The following is a 20,919-nucleotide window of genomic DNA, read 5'->3' as shown; positions in this document are numbered from 1 at the left end:
AGCAGCACAAGAAGAGTAACTCCACGTGGACTCCTCCCGAGGGCAGAAACAACATTCTGGACCTATACATAGAATGCTTCCGCCGACGCGCACAGACAGAAATTGTGGAGAAACAACATCGTTTGCCTCACAACCTCAGTCGTGCGGAACTCAATGCCATCCACAGCCTCAGAAGCAACCCTGACATTATAATCAAAGAGGCAGATAAAGGAGGAGCTACTGTCATCATGGACAGGTCTGACTACCAGAAGGAGGCTTCCAGACAACTCTGCAACACCAGATTTTACAGGCTACTTTCCTCAGACCCCACCGAGGAATACACTAAAAAACTACACCGTCTGCTCAGGACACTCCCTACACAAGCACAAGAACAGATCTATACCAACACACCTCTAGAGCCCCGTCCAGGGTTATTCTACTTACTACCCAAAATCCACAAGCCTGGAAATCCTGGACACCCCATCATCTCCGGTATTGGCACTCTCACTGAAGGACTGTCTGGTTATGTGGACTCTCTCCTCAGACCCTATGTCACCAACACCCCCAGCTACCTCCGCGACACCACTGACTTCCTGAGAAGACTGCAATACGTTGGTGACCTACCAGAAAACACTATCCTAGCAACCATGGATGTAGAGGCTCTGTATACCAACATCCCACACAAAGATGGAATAAATGCTGTCCGGAACAGTATCCCTGATGATGCTACAGCACATCTGGCGGCTGAGCTCTGCAACTTTATACTCACACACAACTATTTCAGATTCAGTGACAATATATACCTTCAAATCAGCGGCACAGCTATGGGTACCCGCATGGCCCCTCAATATGACAATATTTTCATGGCTGACCTAGAACAACGCTTCCTCAACTCTCGTCCACTAACACCCTGGCTCTATTTACGCTACATTGACGACATCTTCATCATCTGGACCCATGGGGAGGAGACTCTGGAGGAATTCCACTGGGACTTCAACAACTTCCACCCCAACATCAAGCTCAGCCTGGACCAATCTACACAGGAGATCCACTTCCTTGACACTACTGTGCTTATACACAATGGACACATCAGTACCACCCTGTACCGTAAACCCACTGACCGCTACTCCTATCTCCATGCCTCCAGCTTCCATCCCAGACACACCACACGATCCATCGTTTACAGCCAAGCACTTAGATATAACTGCATTTGTTCCAACCCCTCCGACAGAGACAAACACCTACAGGATCTGCACCAAGCATTCCTGAGACTGCAATACCCACCTGAGGAAGTGAGAAAACAAATCAACAGAGCCAGACGTGTGCCACGAAGCCTCCTACTACAGGACAAGCCCAAGAGGGAAACCAACAGAACACCACTAGCCATCACCTACAGTCCTCAGCTAAAACCTCTACAGCGCATCATCAGGGATCTACAACCCATCCTGGACAATGATCCCCCACTTTCACAGGCCTTGGGAGGCAGAGCTATCATTGCTCACAGACAACCTGCCAACCTAAAACAAATCCTAACAAGCAACTATACACCGCACCACAGTCACTCTATCTCAGGGACCCATCCATGCAACAAACCTCGTTGCCAGCTCTGCCCACATATACACACCAGCAACATCATTACAGGACCTAACCGGATCAGCCACACCATTGTGGGCTCATTCAGCTGCACATCTACCAATGTAATTTATGCCATCATGTGCCAGCAATGCCCCTCTGCCATATACATCGGACAAACTGGACAGTCCCTACGTAAAAGAATAAATGCACACAAATCAGACATCAGAAATGGCAATATACAAAAACCCATAGGAGAGCACTTCAATCTCCCAGGACACACAGTAGCAGATTTAAAAGTAGCTATCCTGCAGCAAAGAAATTTCAAGAACAGACTCCAAAGAGAAATTGCTGAGCTACAATTCATCTGCAAATTCAATACCCTCAGCTCAGGATTAAACAAAGACTGTGAATGGCTGGCTAAATACAAAAGCAGCTTCCCCTCTCTTGGAGTTCACACCTCCAGATCTACTGATGACAATACAACTCAGCCTGCCTGACTGAGCTAACCTCGTTATCCCCAGCCTTACTCTGGCCTATTTATACCTGGCCTTGCAGATTTCCAGGACCAGCATCTGAAGAAGTGAGTTAACTCACGAAAGCTCATGCTCTAAACTTTTCTGTTAGTCTATAAGGTGCCACAGGACCCTTCGTTGCTCTTTATTTCCAATGGCATTCAGGGATAGTGGCCTGTGTCCGGCTTTTGAATGTGTTTTTCACTTTTATTCTCCAAAAGGCAAAATTTTATCCTCACTGTTTCTGTCTAGCTTCTGCTGTAGGTCAGACACCTGCACTGACCAGGGAAATCATTTCTTCCACCTGTACAACCAGTACACAAAGGAATTTGCATCCTTAAATATGTATCCTAACAAAGAACATTTTCTAAGAGTTCCTCGTGTAACTTGTGGTGTAATTTTGTCTACATCAGGTTCATCTGAGACAATAATCTTTCAACTGCAGCATTGCTTAAAGGTTGGGTTAGCAAAGAAAGAGAAAACAGGTGACATTCATTAAAGCCTTTGTCCCTGTCACCATACAAATTGTGTTTGAGACCTTCAAGCCAAAACTGCTTGTCCTGGTTGCTCTGAGGTCAGGGAGCCAGAGTCTGATTCCTCTATGGCTGTTCCAAATGTCCAAGGTCTCCATAAAACACTGGCGAAAATGAGTTATCAGCCAGTCTTGGAGCACTGGTAAGTTATTGCATGCGCGCACACACACACACACCTTCCAGAGTACAGTAATTGTCAAGGCCTTAAAGCACTGGTGTAAACAGGCTTCCAGTGCTCAGAGCTACACTTTCAGCCTGAAAGCTACAGCCCTCATCAAAGTGATTTTTCTTAAAGTGCTGGTGGAGATCTCTCTTACGCTGAGGTGAGACCACACTGTTGCATTGCTGTGACAGTGTTTTAATCTGGTAAATGTAGACAAAGCCTGGGGAATAAAGGACTGAGGAAAGAAGGACTTAGTACTGTAAGACTACGTCTACACGTGAAGCCAACATCGAAATAGCTTATTTCAATGTAGCAACATCGAAATAGGCTATTTCGATGAATAACGTCTACACGTCCTCCAGGGCTGGCAACGTCGATGTTCAACTTCGACATTGTGCAGCACCACATCGAAATAGGCACTGCGAGGGTACGTCTACATGCCAAAGTAGCACACATCGAAATAAGGGTGCCAGGCACAGCTGCAGACAGGGTCACAGGGCGGACTCAATAGCAAGCCGCTCCCTTAAAGGGCCCCTCCCAGACACAGTTGCACTAAACAACACAAGATCCACAGAGCCGACAAATGGTTGCAGACCCTGTGCCTGCAGCATGGATCCCCAGCTGCCGCAGCGGCATCCAGAAGCCCTGGGCTAAGGGCTGCTGCCCACGGTGACCATAGAGCCCCGCAGGGGCTGGAGAGAGAGCATCTCTCAACCCCCCAGCTGATGGCCGCCATGGAGGACCCGGCAATTTCGATGTTGCGGGACGCGGATTGTCTACACGGTCCCTACTTCGACGTTGAACGTCGAAGTAGGGCGCTATTCCGATCCCCTCATGAGGTTAGCGACTTCGACGTCTCGCCGCCTAACGTCGAAGTTAACTTCGAAATAGCACCCGACGCGTGTAGCCGCGACGGGCGCTATTTCGAAGTTAGTGCCGCTACTTCGAAGTAGCGTGCATGTGTAGACACAGCTTAAGTGACTCAGTTACCTTGCTGTTGGGTGGCAATCTGTTCTATCTCCTTCACAAACTCCAGCATGAAATCTCCACAACTCCTTTTGACGTCTTCAACAAAGGAAATGGTAAGTGCATGCACTGGAGCAGTTTGCTAAAAGTCACTCCGAATTCAAATCTATAGAAGAGTAAGGTATTTGACACAATGGTGAGGTTGCAGTTTAACACAGTCGTCCGCTTCTGAAGAAACACAAACTCACAAGTATCGGAGGGGTAGCCGTGTTAGTCTGGATCTGTAACAGCAACGAAGGGTCCTGTGGCACCTTATAGACTAACAGGAAAGTTTTGAGCATGAGCTTTCGTGAGCACAGACTCACTTCTTCAGATGCTGGTCTTGGAAATCTGCAGGGCCAGGTATAAATAAGCCAGAGCAAGGGTGGGGATAACAAGGTTAGCTCAGTCAGCAAGGGTGACTCTAACTCAGGGACCCATCCATGCAACAAACCTCTTTGTCAGCTCTGCCCAAATATCTACACCAGCAACACCATTACAGGACCTAACCAGATCAGCCACTCCATCGTGGGTTCATTCAGCTGCACATCTACCAATATAATTTATGCCATCATGTGCCAGCAATGCCCCTCTGCTATATACATCAGACAAAGTGGACAGTCTCTACGTAAAAGAATAAATGCACACAAATCAGATATCAGAAATGGCAATATACAAAAACCCATAGGAGAGCACTTCAATCTCCCATGCCACACAGTAGCAGACTTAAAAGTAGCTATCCTACAGCAAAGAAATTTCAGGACCAGACTCCAAAGAGAAATTTCTGAGCTATAATTCATCTGCAAATTCGACGCCCTCAGCTCTGGCTTAAACAAAGACTGCGAATGGCTGGCTAAATACAGAAGCAGCTTCCCCTCCCTTGGTGTTCACACCTCCAGATCAACTGCTGGTAGTCAGCCTCACCCTTGCTGACTGAGCTAACCTTGTTATCCCCACCCTTGCTCTGGCTTATTTATACCTGACCCTGCAGATTTCCAAGACCAGCATCTGAAGAAGTGAGTCTGTGCTCACAAAAGCTCATTCTCAAAACTTTTCTGTTAATCTATAAGGTGCCATAGGACCCTTCCATGCGGTTACACTCACAACTCTTACCTAAAATCCCCGAGTAGAACATCCTCAGGTCCTGCAACAACTTACTCGCATTCACTTTTACAACTGAAATCTTTGGTTTGTCCTCCACACTGACTGAAGCATCCCAGGTAGAAAAGTGAGGTCAATTTTATTCCAGGATCACTGTAGATATGACAAAGAAGTTGAGCATTCTTGTTTGCTTTTGCTTCTAGCTATCTGACAGTGTAACTTCGGTTTGACGAAAGGAAAACCACCTGGTGTGAGAGGACGGCAGTATCTTCTGGTGGTCTGGAAGTCCGAAAAAGGCCAGGTGACAGAGTATGTGGAGCGTAGGCTGGTGGGTAATGCCAAAAGAGATCCAGTGACAATCAAAGAGAGAGAACTCACCAATGAAGAGAGCAGTGCCGCGTCATGGAGTGATAAGACATTCGGTATGAGGAACTTCTCAGGCTGTGAACTTCCCCGGTGCTCAGATCAGCCAAACTGTGGCTCAGAACCCTTCATTCATAGACAGCTAACCTTTTCTCCTCTTACTGCAGAGATTTAAAGTCAGTGGCTGCAGGTAATCACCTTCTGAAGGTGTATTTACCCACTTTGTCACGAAGCTCTTTGGTCTTGACCCCATAAATGATAGGGTTAAGCACCGGGGGAACAAGGAGATAGAGGTTGGCCAAAGTGATGTGCACATGGGAAGGAATGCTCTTATCAAACCTTTGTGTCAGGAAGGAGAAGAGGCAGGAAGTATAAGATATCAGCAACACACCGATGTGAGCTGTGCAGGTGTTGAGGGCTTTTTGGGTGGCTTTCTTGCAGGAGATGCTCAGGACAGCTCTGATGATCAGTCCATATGACAATGCAATAAGCATCAGGTCCAACCCGCTGACTGCTAGTGCTGTCACCAAGCCATACGTCCTATTGAATGTGGTGTCCCCACAAGACAGCTTTGCCACTGCTATGTGCTCGCAGTAGGTATGGGAGATAATGTGGTTGGCACAAAACGGCTGTGCCCTCAGGAGCAAGGGAAGGGGCAGTACAACAAAAACAGCTCTTAACAAACACACTAACCCCAGCTTAGCTACATGTGCGTTGGTGAGGATGGTGGAGTATCTCAGGGGGTTACATATGGCAACATAGCGGTCGAGGGCCATGGTGACGACGATGGCTGACTGCATAGCAAGAACCATGTGAATGAAGAACATCTGGGTGAGACAGCCGCCCAGAGTAATGCCCTTCAAATTGAACCAAAATATAAGCAGTGCCTTAGGCACGACAGAGGTCGACATTCCAATGTCCGTGAGCGCCAGCATGCAGAGCAGCAGGTACATTGGCTTGTGTAAGGTCTGCTCTTTAGCTACAACAAACAGAAGTGTGAAATTTCCAAACATGCTGCTCATATAGAATACAGAGAAAGGGATGGAAATCCAGATGTGGGCCGCTTCCAGGCCAGGGATGCCCGTTAGAATGAATGTTGAAGGCTCAGAGGAGCTGAGGTTGAAAGCTGCCATGAGGTGGGTGTGGAACTGAGTAAGCTCAGCGGTCTTCATGGTTCCTGTGAAGGGATAGAAGCAGAGCAAGGGAGATTACACATAATGAAGTCCAGAGATGTCCTCCAAGGGAGCTAAGCAAGCCATGTGGATGGGTCACAGGATGGCCCATGAACTTCAGTGTCAATAATTTTAAGGGGTCTCCCCATTGGAGGAAATATCTTCAACTCCTCAAACACCTAACAAGGTTCTAACTTAACTGTGGGATGTCAGGACAAGAGCTGGCTGTCAAGGCACTCTGATCTTGGAATTCTGCTCTGGGAATTCCTGCTCACTGTTCGTGGTGAGAAACAGCACAAACCATTGGTCTGCAGCAGGAATGGAATGGGGAATCGTTGAGAAAATACAAGACCAAAAGATAAAATAATGTTTCAGCCTCTCCTGGACTTCTCTGTGTAACACCTGGGCACTTTTTCTCTCTGTGATCATGTTGAATGGAGACCCCTGGGGAAAATAATCCTATGCTCTTGGAGCCTTGAAACTCTTACTAGAGGCGTGTATTTCATACGGTGGAGAGATCCCCTTAGGTACTGCATGGTGAGAAACGTAATGACTTGAGTCCATAAAATATCCGAAGGATGAACATACAACCCTCACCATGAATGGCAAACATAGGTGGCTTTCAAATGGTCCTGGAGTATTCAGGGATGAAATGTTTGTGTAAACACGGCCCACTCATTTAGGCAGGTGCCAGTGGCTCTGGTATTTATCTAGGCCCTCACATGTCCCAGGGTTGCAAGCTCTCATTAGAATGTGTATATATATCAGCCTTCAAGTTGTTGCTGTGAAGCAATCTCTGAAGTCAGGCACGGTGTCTATGGGTGCACAAAGAGCCACAGCAGCCGTGTCCTGGTGTTTGCCACTCTCCATGGGTGATTCTCCCTGGGAAAACTGATTGCCTCTCTGTCAAGGGAGCAGGACTTCAGGGGAGATACCTCCTGCCCTGCAGAGTAAGAGCTGTGGGGAGCACCAGGCAGCTCAGAGGGCATGTGTCATGGCTTCTTCCCCACTTTAGCAAGATAAATGCAGAAGTGGGGGCCAACAAAGGTACCTGCAAAACCTTATCTACCAGGTTTTGGTATAAACGTCCCCAAAAAATCCTAAAAACCTTAGATTTTGGGGATAAAATTCACTGCCACCAACCAAGTAATAATAAGGAAACCAGGGAGAGACTACTTGGGAAATCTCAGCCCCAAAACTGAAAACCAGGACACAAACATTGACCAAAACCAGGTTAATAAAAAGAAAAAGAGAGAACCTTTATTATTACAACAATATTTCTGTTGCAAGCCTCATGACTAGATGGAAGAGTCACAAAGTAAAACACACGGGGAGTTTTCACTGTGGGCCTAGAACTTAGTTACAAGGGGAGTAAAAGAACGTTTCTAAAAAGTGCACAGACATCAGATCCCACTTCCCAAACCATAAAACAATAAAGCCGAAAGGACTCATCTAAACTTTACCCTACTTACAGAAGATTGGAGGGCCTGTTCTTGGAGGGAGATATTCTGTGTCTCTCTCCCTCATGGCTGGAAAGAAGGAGCAAAAAGACAGAGAACAGAAAAAGGAGGAGCCAAAATTCAATTTTTACCTACATTCCTATACAACAATCCCACCTGGCTAAGGAGGTTAACCCATTTGCCCCCAGGCTGCTGGCTAACCCTCATGATTACGACAGCATGGAAGCCAGGGAGCACAGAGAGGACAATGGAGGCCAGTGTGCTGCTGGAACGGGGGCAGCCTTGGATGGAGAAGGAGCGTATGAAAAGGACATCAGAATGTGATGGAGACTGAACCAACTGAGGAACAAACACGCATGCTTCCTTCCCCCAGAGAAATGCTGGATGTTATGTTACTGTCATTCAACTCCAACAGATAGAAACACACAGGCTGTAGCTCTGTGGCTCGGAGGGGAAAGAGACTCCAGGAACGAGCTCAAACACACTGAGAGCAAATACACGTCCCAGCGCTGCCCACCTGTCTGTGTTCATGCCACTCCCTGCCCTGTAACCATCAGGGCTGCCCACCTCCCTTTGCACACACCTGGACTTCTCCACAACCTGTTACACTGCCTGCCGATCCACGAAGCCCCCGCCCCCTCCAACTCTTACCTTCCAGTACCTACCAGTGACCCTCCCTCACTCAGGACAAAACCCAGGTGCCAGGCCCCACAGCGACAGCTCGCACAAATACCTTCCCGGACTAGGTTAAGCTCAGTGTCCCCCTGTAACAAGGAAAAGGGGGAGATCTGCGTGAACTGCCTTTCTGTGGGGGGGAGAGAGGGGGGAAGGGAAACCAAGCATCAGCTGAGGGCATGCACAGATGGAGAGAGGGACAGGCCTGGGGGTGAGAAGAGAGGCTATGCAGAGCAAAAGGCCCAGCATGACAATGACACAAACCCCTCCCGTCCCGCAGGCTGTCAGAAACCCAGGCACACTTTCCTGAGGCTGCTTTCCTTGGCAGGCAATTGCTGACTTTGCCAGGAGGCTGCAGCGGGATGATTCAGGGAAGCAGGGATGTTCTGGAGGAAGGAACGTGTCACAGAGTGTCTGCCCCAGTGCGGTCTGCATGGTGGTAGTGTCTGAGACACCCCTAGGAGGCCTGGCTACACCTCTTTGCTCTGTGTATTAGGCCAGAAGTCCTTTGCCCCATTTCAGGAATGCACCACACTGCACACTGTTTACTGAATATCCCCCCTTGTCACTCCACGCACACTCTCTATGCACTCCTGGACCTCCCCAAGGAAAGTTTCACCCACCTGATTTCCTCAGAAAGAGGAACAGGCTTTTATTTCTGCAGCCTTTTGCTATTTCTCATCCTCCCCAGACTCAGAGACGCAGCAGCACAGAGAGAAGAGACAACTCTCCCCGCTGCCACCCACAAAAAAAATTGTTATTCTGATGGTTTTCCACCTCTCAGCTTGTGAGTTTGAGATTTCAGGAACACTCCTGTCAGATCTTCACTCCTAACAAGCTCAGCCATCCAAAGGAGGCCAGAGAACGACCCCCTCTGAAGTCAATGGCATTACTCAGGACCTGGATTTAATCCCCTATATTTAGATTATGGGGGAATTCCTGAGCTAGTCGCAAGTTTTCTCCTTGATCTCGATGGGACCAGAATCATTCTTTGTGATTAATTTTCATCTCCCAGCTGTGAAAATCATCTTCGCAGCTCCTGCTACAGAGACTGCTCTTCTGTAGGGTGCTCGAGGAGTCCAAAGGAAATGCTACATTAATGTGGCATTTTTGAGACTGGCTCTGAAGGACAGGGATTCCAAAATTCATGGGCTCTACTCATGCTCACAGGGAGGCCGTTTTCAATCTGGAGTACCCCCGTGAAGGCAGAATGACAGAGCAGAGTCTGGCCAGTGTGTGACCTATTCTTTCTTTGAATCATATAGTAACTCACCTACCTCCTGAAGAGACTTTGGCTGCACTTCCCAACAGGCAGCGCAATTGCTGAATAGGAAAACTTGAGTGAAACAGACGAAAATCAGCAGATGGTAAAAAGGAAGCTGGTGAGCCAGATAGAAGGACATAGAAAGAGACAAGGAACTAACCTGAAAAAACAGATACATATGTCTCAACTATTCCCAATAATTTTTAGCTTCAGTTTTACCAGGTAACCTAACTGGTAAACTAAACAGCTTTCAGAAAAAGGATACTCACCAACAACTTGCAGAAAGAGGAAACTCTCAGCTAAGAGAGGCAGTCCACTTACAGTGACAGAGAGGCAGACCCCTATTCATCGGTGCATGAATCTCTCATCTGACACTTGCTGTGTTTGACTACCACCTTTATAAATCCCCTGCACAGTGCTAGAGGACACACAGGCTGTCCTGGACTCTCAAACAATTCCCAGAGCCCCGTGAGCAGCTTGAGGAGTAGAAAACAGACCCTGGGGAACTTCAGCATGTGAGACTCCTTGGGGAACAAAGAAATGATTTGTTGATACCTAGGCTGGAGATTGTCTGGACAATCTGAATCTTGCAGAATCAATAGGGTGATCCAGAACTAGGGAAACCCAGAAGGAAAAAGGAAGAGCCAAGATTAAGATGCAGTAATTTGTCTCCCACATTTCCATGTTGCTGCCCATCATTTAGAGCGTGACCATCTTCTCCCCATCTCCCACCTGAATTCCTGGGAGCGCGAGCTACAGTGGAGCTGCTTTTGCACATCCTTGTTTCGACAATGCAGTCATAACCACTCCCCTGTGACCAAAGGCACCCCAGGTTGACACTGCTTAGTCCAAACTGCCCCCCCAATGCTATATCGTAGGGGGTTTCATGTTAACCCCCATTTGAATGGAAATGTGCTTTTGGTTATGACTAATCATAAGTGGAATATATTGTACGTGAAACAGGGCAAGTGACCAATCATTTAAGAACCTGTCATTGCCTGAGTGTACATGTTCTACAAGAAGAGTCACTGGGAGCAGGGGATGGGGGTGTAGGATTAAGGCAGGGGTTTGGAAGGAGTGGGAGGCCTGAGGAGAGGGAGGAGGATTACAGAAGAGGGTGAAGGTGGACGTCAGCTTCTTCCTATGAGTGGGACATGCACCCTGACCTTGGACTTCTCACTGTGGCTGGGGGGGTGCTGTGTATCCTGCCTCTTGTCTTGCCCAAGGAGGTCAGCTAAGCCAGGCCCATTATGTGGGAGGTGGCTGCACAGACCAGTCGTGAGGCAATCAAGCTGGAAGGACCCATGGTGCTGGGGTGTGGGCTGGAGCTCCTCTGGGAATTGACAGGACTCTCCCACCCCCAGGGATCTTTTTCTTGGCTCCCCTACACCCACTCTGGCACTGTGTCCAAGGGCTGTTGCAGGAGAGGTGGGTGTTGCAGGGGTGCACTTACCTAGTCCAGTGGCCGGCAAGACGGCATGCTCCAGCCCCAACTGCCCGCTCCCTTGGTGGAGATGTTCCCCCCATGATCAACCTGCACTATGGCTCTGCCTCCTCTCAACTCCCTCCCTTTCCATGTGATCCTGAACCACCAGATTCCAGGCACATCCCAATTTCCTGGCACAACCCAACCCTGACTTTGCTTTAGGTTAGGAGAAGCAGAAGCTGCACGTCAAAGTCGGTGGCCCTCGTTCTTGTGCTTTTGGAGGAGATCTTCAATTAACAGTCTCACAAACACGTGGACGGATGGACTCACCGCCAGAGAAGGAAACCAAAAAAGAAAAAAACTCCAGAGTCCAAAAAGTTTCTTCCACCTTCATCCACTGTTTTGTGGGCCTACAATTTGCCTGACATGGATGTCAAACTTCTCTGGGATTTTTATATTATTCACAGGGATTCCAAATTTCAAGTAAATTTAATAGTAAGAAAGGGAGAAATTATGAAGAGTCTCCTCCTCAGGGTCACCTAAGTGAAACTGATTTTTTTCAGTCCAAAAGGCAGACCCCAAAGCAGACACTGGCTTCAGAAAGCCATAGGGAGCTCTTTTGAGACTGACAATGCCCTGCAGCCTGTGCTACCCGGTCACTGTCACAGCCTCTCTGTGAGGTCATCACTTCCCTACCAGCTTTGACCAATAATCTGAAGTCCTGCCAAAGGCCCTCGTGTTATCACTGCCAAATTTACAGCTAATGTTCTGCTCCAGACCATCACCTCTACTGCTAGTTTGGAGGGACCACGAGCAATGACAGAAAGGGAATTGACTCCCACAACACACTTGTGAATCTGTTTTAAGTTACATACACACAATGGAACTTCACTAGGGCTGTACAAGTGAGTCTTAATTAGATGTTGCCTAATGTTTAAAGACCTGGACTAGACCCTTTTCTTTGTTCGTATTAGAAAAATTGTGAACAGGGATGTATTAATTTCTTTACTTCTATGGAAATAGTTCTCCCAGCACAGCGTCTGTTCTGTGCACAGTTGTATTAGCATGGCAATGCTTTACACTGATATAGTGTATTCCCCTAATTCTAATAGCATAAAGCATCTTTCTAGTGGTATGGCTGTGTCCATACCAGGGGACTAGACCCTTGAGCTGTGCAAGAACTGTTAAAAAAGCCCAACTTTCCAGTGCAGGTTTCTCAAACTCCATTGCACCACATCACTTTTCTGACAAGCACACGTCATTGTACCTCGTCCTCCCTCTGACAATATATAGCATGACATGACCCAGGAGGAGGGATTGATGCCAGAGCCCATCCACTCCTCATGTTCCTGTATCGATGGGCAAAGCCCAAGAGCCACAGCTCCAAGGGAGGAGGGCCAAAGTTTAACCCTCGAGTCAAACTCAAAAGAGACACCGTCTACGGCAAATCCCGAGGGAGCTCTGAGATTCCCACTGCTCTGCTGCCAATCCTACCTGGTCTTTGTCATGGGCTCTGTGGGAGGTCACAGCCTCCCATCCTACTTTGACCAATAAGCTTGATGTCTTGCCCTGACCAGCTGCTTTGTATGTTTGATCTGGCCCCTGTATCATGCCTGCTGTACTCCCTGCTGCATACGGCATAGCAGCAGGCAAACCATAAAAACATCAGATGCTGCACAGCATGCCACACACAAGCTTTCATAGATGTTGTCATGATCATGAGACTTACCCAGCAACCTGGGAGATAAAGGGTTAACCTCCTTAGCCAGGTGGGGTTGGCCTACAGGAATGTAGGTAAAAAATAAATTTTGGCTCCTCCTTTTTCTGTTCTCTGTCTTTTCTTTTCTTTTTTTTTTTTTCTCTTCCCAGCCATGAGGGGGAGAGACTCAGAATATCTCCCTCCAAGAACAGGCCCTCCAATCTTCTGTAAGTAGGGTAAAGTTTAGATGAGTCCTTTCGGCTTTATTGTTTTATGGTTTGGGAAGTGGGGTCTGATGTCTGTGCACTTTTTAGAAATGTTCTTTTTCTGTCCTTGTAATTAAGTTCTAGGCCCACGGTGAAAACTCCCCATATTATTTTGTGACTCTTCCATCTAGTCACGAGGCTTGCGACATAAATATTGTTGTAATAACAAAAGTTCTCTCTTTTTCTTTTTATTAACCTGGTATTGGTTAATGTTTGTGTCCTGGCTTTTACTTTTGGGGCTGAGATTTCCCACGTAGTCTCTCCCTGGTTTCCTTATGATTACTTGGGTGGTTGCAGCAAATTTTATCCCCAAATTCTAAGGGTGTTTAGGATTTTGGGAGGGCAGTTTATACCAAAACCGGGAAGATAAGGTTTTAAAGGTACTTTTGCTGGCCCCCACTTCTGCATTTATCTTGCTAGAGTGGGGAAGGAGCCATGACAGATGTGTAGCCTTTAAGAACATGAGCCCATGAGATCATCTAATCTGTCCCCACCTCATCCATATCACAGGTCTCCTGTATGAGGTAGAAACAAATTTAGGACCAAAGCACTCTCCAGACAAACATTCTTCTTGGAAGTCATTAGGAGAAACCACCCCTATCCTTGGTACTTTGGTGAAAAATGATGCAGTGAAGGGAAGAGTGAGCACCCCAAGGCCACGCTTCTCAGTCTGTATCATAGCACACATGCTGAAAAGACAGATACTAAGGTTGTACACACGGCCTGAATTCTGTTTTTTCCCTAATGGTAGAGTCCTGTGCAACACATAGTCCTCTGGATGTACAGAACTATTTTGGGTCAGGATGCATTGCTTTATTTATTTCTACCTAAAGAATTGTCCCAGGACAGCTTCTGTTGTGTGTACGGTTATATCTTTCTGAAAGTATCTTACACCAAGGTATAGCTTCTTCACCAACTGCACTAACATAAAGACCTTTCTGCCAATTTGATTGTGTCCATACTAACGGGATTTTTACCCCTTGTATTCTGCAAGTAGAACTCGAACAGGAGAACTTTCTCGTGTCAACAAGACCCTTCTCCAGAACTCTGAGGGACACTAAGACTGAATTAAAAAACAAACAAACAAACAAACAAAAATCTGATTTTTTTAATATGGTAGAGAGATTGCCTCCCTCCACACAAATGCCACAGATACTTGGCCCTCAGATACTCCGCCCTCAGATACTCCATTGGTAGTTGTGGTCCGATGTCACCGTTGTGATGTCCTGCCCTCCTTCTGCTCCTCGCTCTCTGATTTGTTCACCTTGATAATAATTTTTTCTGATTTGTCAACGTTGATGACTATGTTTGGTTTTCTGTGCCTTAAATATTGAATCTGTTCTGGTGTGGCGATGATCTCAAGAACTGGGTGTGTCCCACAAATGCTCATCACCCAACAAATTATTTTGTTAGTCTTCAAAGTGCTACTGGACTGCCTGTTTGTTTTGATGGTACAGAGACTAGCATGGCTATCTCTCTGTTACTGGTCTGTCAAATGTTCGTCACTGAGCTGGGCTCCGCACTTCCAGCTGGCTGAGTAGGCCACTAGAGCACCCCCAATAAACATACAATCAGATAAGAGAAGCCATATTTCTCTGTGAAACAAAGAATGGTCTCTAACTTCCCAGATCAGATGTCTGCAAGTCTTGAAGAACAAGAGTTGTGCCTGAAAATGGACCATCTCACTCAATGCTGGAACTTTCAAGTGGAGTACTCCAAGGATCGGTTCTAGGAGCAGTATTGTTCAATATCTTTATTAATTGCCTGGATGAGGGGACGGATTGCACCCTCAGCAAATCTGGAGATCACATTAAGCTGGGGTGTCAGCTAGATACACTGGAGGGTAGCAATAGGGCCCAGAGTGACCGAGACAAATTGGAGGATTGGACTAAAAGAACTTTGATGTGGCTCAACAAAGGAGAAGTGCAGAGTTCTATAATTGCGATGGAAGGATCCCAAGCACTGTTACAGGCTGGGGACCAACTGGCTAAATAGCAGTGCAGAAGAAAAGGACCTGGGGAGTACAGTGGATGAGACGCTGGATGTGAGTCAACAGTGGGCCCTCGTACCCAAGAAGGCTAAAAGCGTATTGGGGTGCATTAGGAGAAGCATTTCCAGTAGATCCAGTTATTCCCCTGTACTCAGCACTGGTGAGGCTACATCTGGTCTATTCTACACTAGCCCCCTCCTTTTGGAAGCGGCATGGTAATGAGCAAAGTTGGAAGATGCTAATGAGGTGCTGCCATGAATATGGTTCTAGGAAAAGAGGGCTTTCGAACTCTGGTGGTGGGGGGTCTTTTCAAAAGGTCTCCATCCACATGGGTGTTGTGTGATTTGAAAGCAGTGCTTTCAAATCGTGTGTGGTCACCGTTATGCAAATGAGGTACTGCATATTCATGGAGTGCCTCATTATCATCTTCCCGACTTGCTCATTACCATGCCCCTTCTGAAAGGAAGGGACTATTGGAGACCTAGCCCTGAAGTGGTGTGTCCAGTTTTGCCCCCACTCCCAGAACAGAAAGGTTGTGGTCGCATTGGACAAGGTTCAGTGCAGGACAATGGAAAGGATTAAGGGTCTGGAGCACATGACCTATGTGGAGAGGCTGAGAGATTTGGGTTTCTTTAGTTTGCAGAAAAGAAGACTGAAGAGCGATTTGATAGCAGCCTTCAACTTCCTCAAAGTGGACCCTAAAGAGGATGGGGAGAGAGAGGCTGTTCTCAGCAGTGGCAGACGGCAGAACAAGGAGCAATGGTCTGAAGCTAAAGAGGGAGAGGGGTAGGTTGGATATTAGGAAAAACTATTTCACCAGGAGGGTGGTAAAGCACTGGAGTGTGTTACCAAGATAGGTGTTGGAATCTCCATACTTAGAGGTTTTTAAATCCCAGTTTGACCTGGTCCTGTCTGGAGTGATTTAGTTGGGGTTAATCCTGCTTGAAGCAGGGGGCTGGACTAGATGACCTCCTGAGGTCCTTTCCAGCCCTAGAATTCTATGATTCTATGATTTCTACTGTTCCATAGGCCAGATGTGGACAGACTCTTGCAGATTTATCATTATACAAATATACCAGGGTGCCACACATTACCAGCCATTCAGACAGGTGGATGGACAGACAGAATGACACATTGTCTCCAATACATAGTAGATACATGAAGCCATCCTGGGTCACCACAGTTGTCCTTCTAGCCCAATAATCTGTCCTCTGACAGTGGCCTAAGTCAGATGGTTCTGAGGGAATGAGCAGAGCAGGTCACTGTCAATGAATTAGCTCCTGTCACCCTTTGCCAGATTCCAGCAAACAGGCTGGGGACATCTCAGAGTGCGTTTTTTCAATCTCACCCTTCCTGGATTATAGCCACTGTTGGGCTTGTCTTCTGTGAACTTATCAAGTTTTTCAAACTCCATTATATTCTTACCTTGCACAACATGGACTGGCCGAGTTCCAAAGGTTTACCCTGGTTTGTTACGAATTACTTCCTTTTGTTCATTTTAGAACTGCTGACTATTAATTTCATTTGGTGACCTCTAGTTCTTGTGTTATGAGGAAAAGCAGCTCACCCTTTCTTGTCTAGGTTTCCATGAGTCATGATTTTCTAGATCTCCCCTATATTCCCCCTTCCCTTCCCAGATAAGAGCCACTGTTGGGACTATTCTCTGTGAATTTATCTTGTTGTAACTGAACTCTTAGGAGAGACTGACCTGCCGGTTATACATCCATGCTGGATCCCAAGAACGGATCTTGGCAAATATCTTTGTTTCCAGGATCGTGCTTTTGACCTCCACAGGATGACACTGATATATTTCAGAATCTAATGAAATAGGTCGTGCCACTTCCCGGGCGGTATGAAGCAGAACGCAGCCAAAATTGCATGACAATTGTTATTTTTCCATATTTTGTGGCAGTATTGGCACACACAGTGTAACTAACAGTGCATTACACTCAGAAAAAATGTCATCCACCATTGCTAGGCTGAACTCTTCAAGTCTCAGTTTGCCATTGCTATCTGAGCCCCTGCTTTCACCTAATCATTTCTTCACTCCTGGGGGACACTCTTAGGATGAAGTCCTCTGGGACCTGTTTTCTGCACTTCCCACTGCTCCCACAGCTCAGGTAATTGTCAGGAAGTCCTGGCCAACCTGAAAGCCACAGGGACTGTGCAGCGGAAAGATAAATGTTTCGCAGCATGTTAAGGTTCAGATAGATGAGATTCGTTCACTGAATTCACGGCTCTTCTGTCCTGTACCAGGAATGTTACTTCCTTTTTGGCTTGAGGAGAGCTTTGGTGAGTGGCTTTGTTCTGCATTACAGTTAGTGCAGAGGGTTCAAGTCAGGATGTGCCAGTGCAGGAATTCTCTACCACTGGAACTATTCAGAATATTTGTGTTTTTGGATCAGTTCCTTATTTCTTATTATTTCTTTCTACTTGTCTCAGTAGCTTCCTAATGTTGGGAAGAGAGGCTTTTCCTCCCCTTCAGTCTAGTTTTCCAATTCAGCAGCTTCACTGCCCACTTAAGAATGACAGCGACAGTGTCAGCACCTTTTCCTTTTCGAAACAGTGAGCTCATGCAGAACAAGGAAGAACAAACGCAAGAACTACTGAAATCTCAAACTCTGACGTAGAGGTACATAGCAATTAGGATCATGGGAAGTTTTGCAAAGAGTGGGGTCTTGTAGCAATCTCTGCTCTGTTTGTGTCCCTGTATCTCTGGGTTTGGAGAGGATGGGAAGCACCAAAAGTCAGGAAAAATAAAAGGATCCTTCTGTCTTAGGGCAAACCAGGCCTTGTGCAAAATCTCAATTGTGGGATGTCCAGGAATTCACAGAGGTGTGTGGGCGGGGGAGGAACCTTATCTGACGGGATGTGCAGCATCCAGGTCACAATGGTGCAGAGTCCTGAGACAGGGATGACCAGTGAATAGGCCTTGTACCTAATGTACAGACCAAAGATGCGGAAGAAGGGCTCATGAGGAAGGGGATGTCTTCAACTGTAAGAGAAAGTTGAGCAACCACCTCCCTTTGCTCCTCTCGTGTGCAACCCCACTGCAGCCTCATGGCAATTCCAGCAATTGCCAACACAGAAAAGGAGACTCGTTAAGGGGTGCTTGAACTTGTACTAGGCTGCAGTATGGGAGGGAACAAGGGAGCTGTACACTGCAAAGCAGGAAGTACTGGGGTTTGTGAGGAAGGCTTAGGGTGTACAGGGATAGTCAAGTTTGCCTGACAGTATGGGGGCAGGGAGCAGCATGTGGACGGGCTGATAGTGCTGCTGAAATTCATTTGTACTTTGAATGGTTGGCAAACGCTGGAACCTTTCCTGCCCCTCCTCCCCCCACGTATGTCGGCTGAGTCTGTTTGCCCTGGAAAGCCACAGCTGCAGCTGAGCTGTTATGATCTCAACTCAGAGCAACAAGAAGCCCTGGGGCACCTTATCGACTAACAGATATTTTGGAGCCTGAGCTTTTGTGGGCAAAGACCCGCTTCATCAGATGCATAAGTGGGCAGAGGTTCATACATTTGGCGAAGCGGGTCTTTGCCTACGAAAGCTTATGCTCCAAAATATCTTTTTATCTCTAAGGTGCCACAAGACTTCTTGTTGTTCTCGAAGCTACAGACTGACATGGCTCCCTCTCTGATACTTGATCTCAGCTCAGTTGTGTTTCCATCTGTTTGTGATGTGGTTGTTAGATAACTTCAGGCATCTCACCAGTGGAAAGAGCCATTGATCTCTGCATCACACTGCATCCCATATTCTTCATGGATATATCATTATATGGCTGTAGCACACTTATGCTACATTTTAAGCAAGGTTTGTCATGTAAGATGTCGTTGTGATTTTCTGAATCAGATTCTCTATTTTTTATGTGTGTGTCTTCTCTGAACTTATAAATATTGACTATGTAGCTATATTTCAAAGGTAGTTACACCTGAGTAACGCCTACTCGGCAAGATGTGACTGGGATGGATGGATACAGGAACGATCAATCATTAGGGGAAACAATCTGACTTCAGAAACATTCATCTCTCACCTGGTGAGCCTTCCTGAGTACACACCAGACAGCCTATAAGGAAGAAGTGCTATGAGTCTACAAGGACATAACACCGGACCACATAACTCTGAGACCCATCATTGGGAGTCTTCACGGTTCCTTGAAACTGGTCTGGGAATGAAGTTGTGAAATTAAGTGTTCCTGCCCTATGGAAAATCTCTATAAGGCAGGAGTGACATAGTTTGGTGATTCTTCATTCCCCACTCAAGAAGGCTCCTGGGAACACATGAGGAAAATGACAGAAATGGGGGAGGGTCTGGGCCCAGACTAAAGGGATTTCTCGCCTGTGTATGGAAACCCGAGAAAGCCAAGTGACAAAAGCAGTTCATTTTGTACCTTGAGAGACTGCCAGACTACTTGTAGCATCAGTTTGGGTGAGAAACTGCTTTTCACAGTCAATGTGATTAGTGTGTCCATGATTTGGCTATTTGCTAGATAATGTATGTTTGTTTTCAATAACTGTCCCTTATGAACACTTAAATCCTCTGCTGTGAAAGACAAACTTTTTACTGTTTTAATCTGAACCCCTGTCTGCACTCCCTTCCCCCTCTGAGGCTGCCATGATTCCAACAGCACGCAGGCCACCATTCTCTTCCCCATGCTCCCCAGTCATCCCTGGCTCCCACAGCCTCTGAGAGGTCCTGCATTCCCGACTAAACTTCCTTTTGGGTGGAGGAAGTGGCTCCCATCACACCTGCTCTCACACCTGGGGCATAATCAGTGTCTGTGTGAAATCTCATAGACTAGTGGCAAATGCCACGGAAGACAGCGGTTTGATTTTTTTCTTTTATACACATACAGAGCATGGTGATTCGAACACAGTCTGACAGACATAACTCACAAGCTAAGAATGCTCATTATAGAATGACAGTGGACAATACTCAGGCGTGTAAGACCCTATACACACACAGCTGCCAAGTGTAGGAACCCCTGGTAGCTGATTATAAAACTGGGCCCCATGATGCTCTGGACCTTTTGCATTCTTGCCCAATTAGGCTTCAACATTGTGGGTTGAATATTCTTTCCTCGGCATTGGTTTCTTATGGGCTTAAGTCATCATTTTTCCTCTCTTAAAATGTTCACCCATGGGGTCCATCAGCCACATGCAGTTCTCACCTATTTTAACATTTCCAAGGAATGCAGGAAATATCTACTTTCATGGCTAAAGTTAACCCAGTCTTAAATAGAAAGAAATGCATTTGATGAGGTCAGACATGAGCTTTTGGCAAAACGCCTCCAACTGACTGCTGGGGATATATTAATTTATTCCATGGCCAAGAAGGAATTATTGTGATAACATCATCTGTAGGGCACAGGCCTGAGAATTTCCTTATATAATTCCTAGAGCAAAAATATCCACACTAGATTTAAACGTCCTGAGCAAGAAGAATGTACCAAAGGCCTTAAGAATTGTTGCAATGGTCAACTACTATAAGGGTTTAAATTATGCATCGGCCAAGAGTCACTGAGACCACTGACATGGCACAGTAAAGCTTGATTTCCAGCCCTAGCCAAGAGTGAGCTGGCTTTTATCTTACTCTGGGGAAGACCATGGGGTGTTAGCCCCTAAGGTAGCAGGTTCATATCCTCCCACTGGCAACGTGGGTCTGTCAGCCATATAAACGTGTGCCTTATTTCCAGTCAGAAATACTTCAACTTCCAGCTTTTGCATCTTGTTA

General features: G+C 46.7%; 1 protein-coding gene across 1 annotated transcript; it reads right to left on the bottom strand.

Moving 5' to 3' along the window:
* Positions 1-5,425: 5,425 nt before the first annotated feature.
* On the bottom strand, positions 5,426-6,364 carry LOC142002827 (olfactory receptor 52D1-like). The gene has a single exon (XM_074979259.1). The coding sequence runs from the start codon at positions 6,362-6,364 to the stop codon at positions 5,426-5,428; it is 939 nt and encodes a 312-aa protein (XP_074835360.1).
* Between the last annotated feature and the right edge of the window lie 14,555 nt (positions 6,365-20,919).

This window comes from Carettochelys insculpta, chromosome 1, assembly GCF_033958435.1.
Source record: "Carettochelys insculpta isolate YL-2023 chromosome 1, ASM3395843v1, whole genome shotgun sequence".
Taxonomy (NCBI): Eukaryota; Metazoa; Chordata; order Testudines; family Carettochelyidae; genus Carettochelys; species Carettochelys insculpta.
This window is presented reverse-complemented; position numbering and strand designations above follow the sequence as displayed.

Bases quoted from the DNA above. Each gene is read 5' to 3' on its own strand.
- LOC142002827 (XM_074979259.1), bottom strand. From the start codon at position 6,364: ATGGCAGCTTTCAACCTCAGCTCCTCTGAGCCTTCAACATTCATTCTA.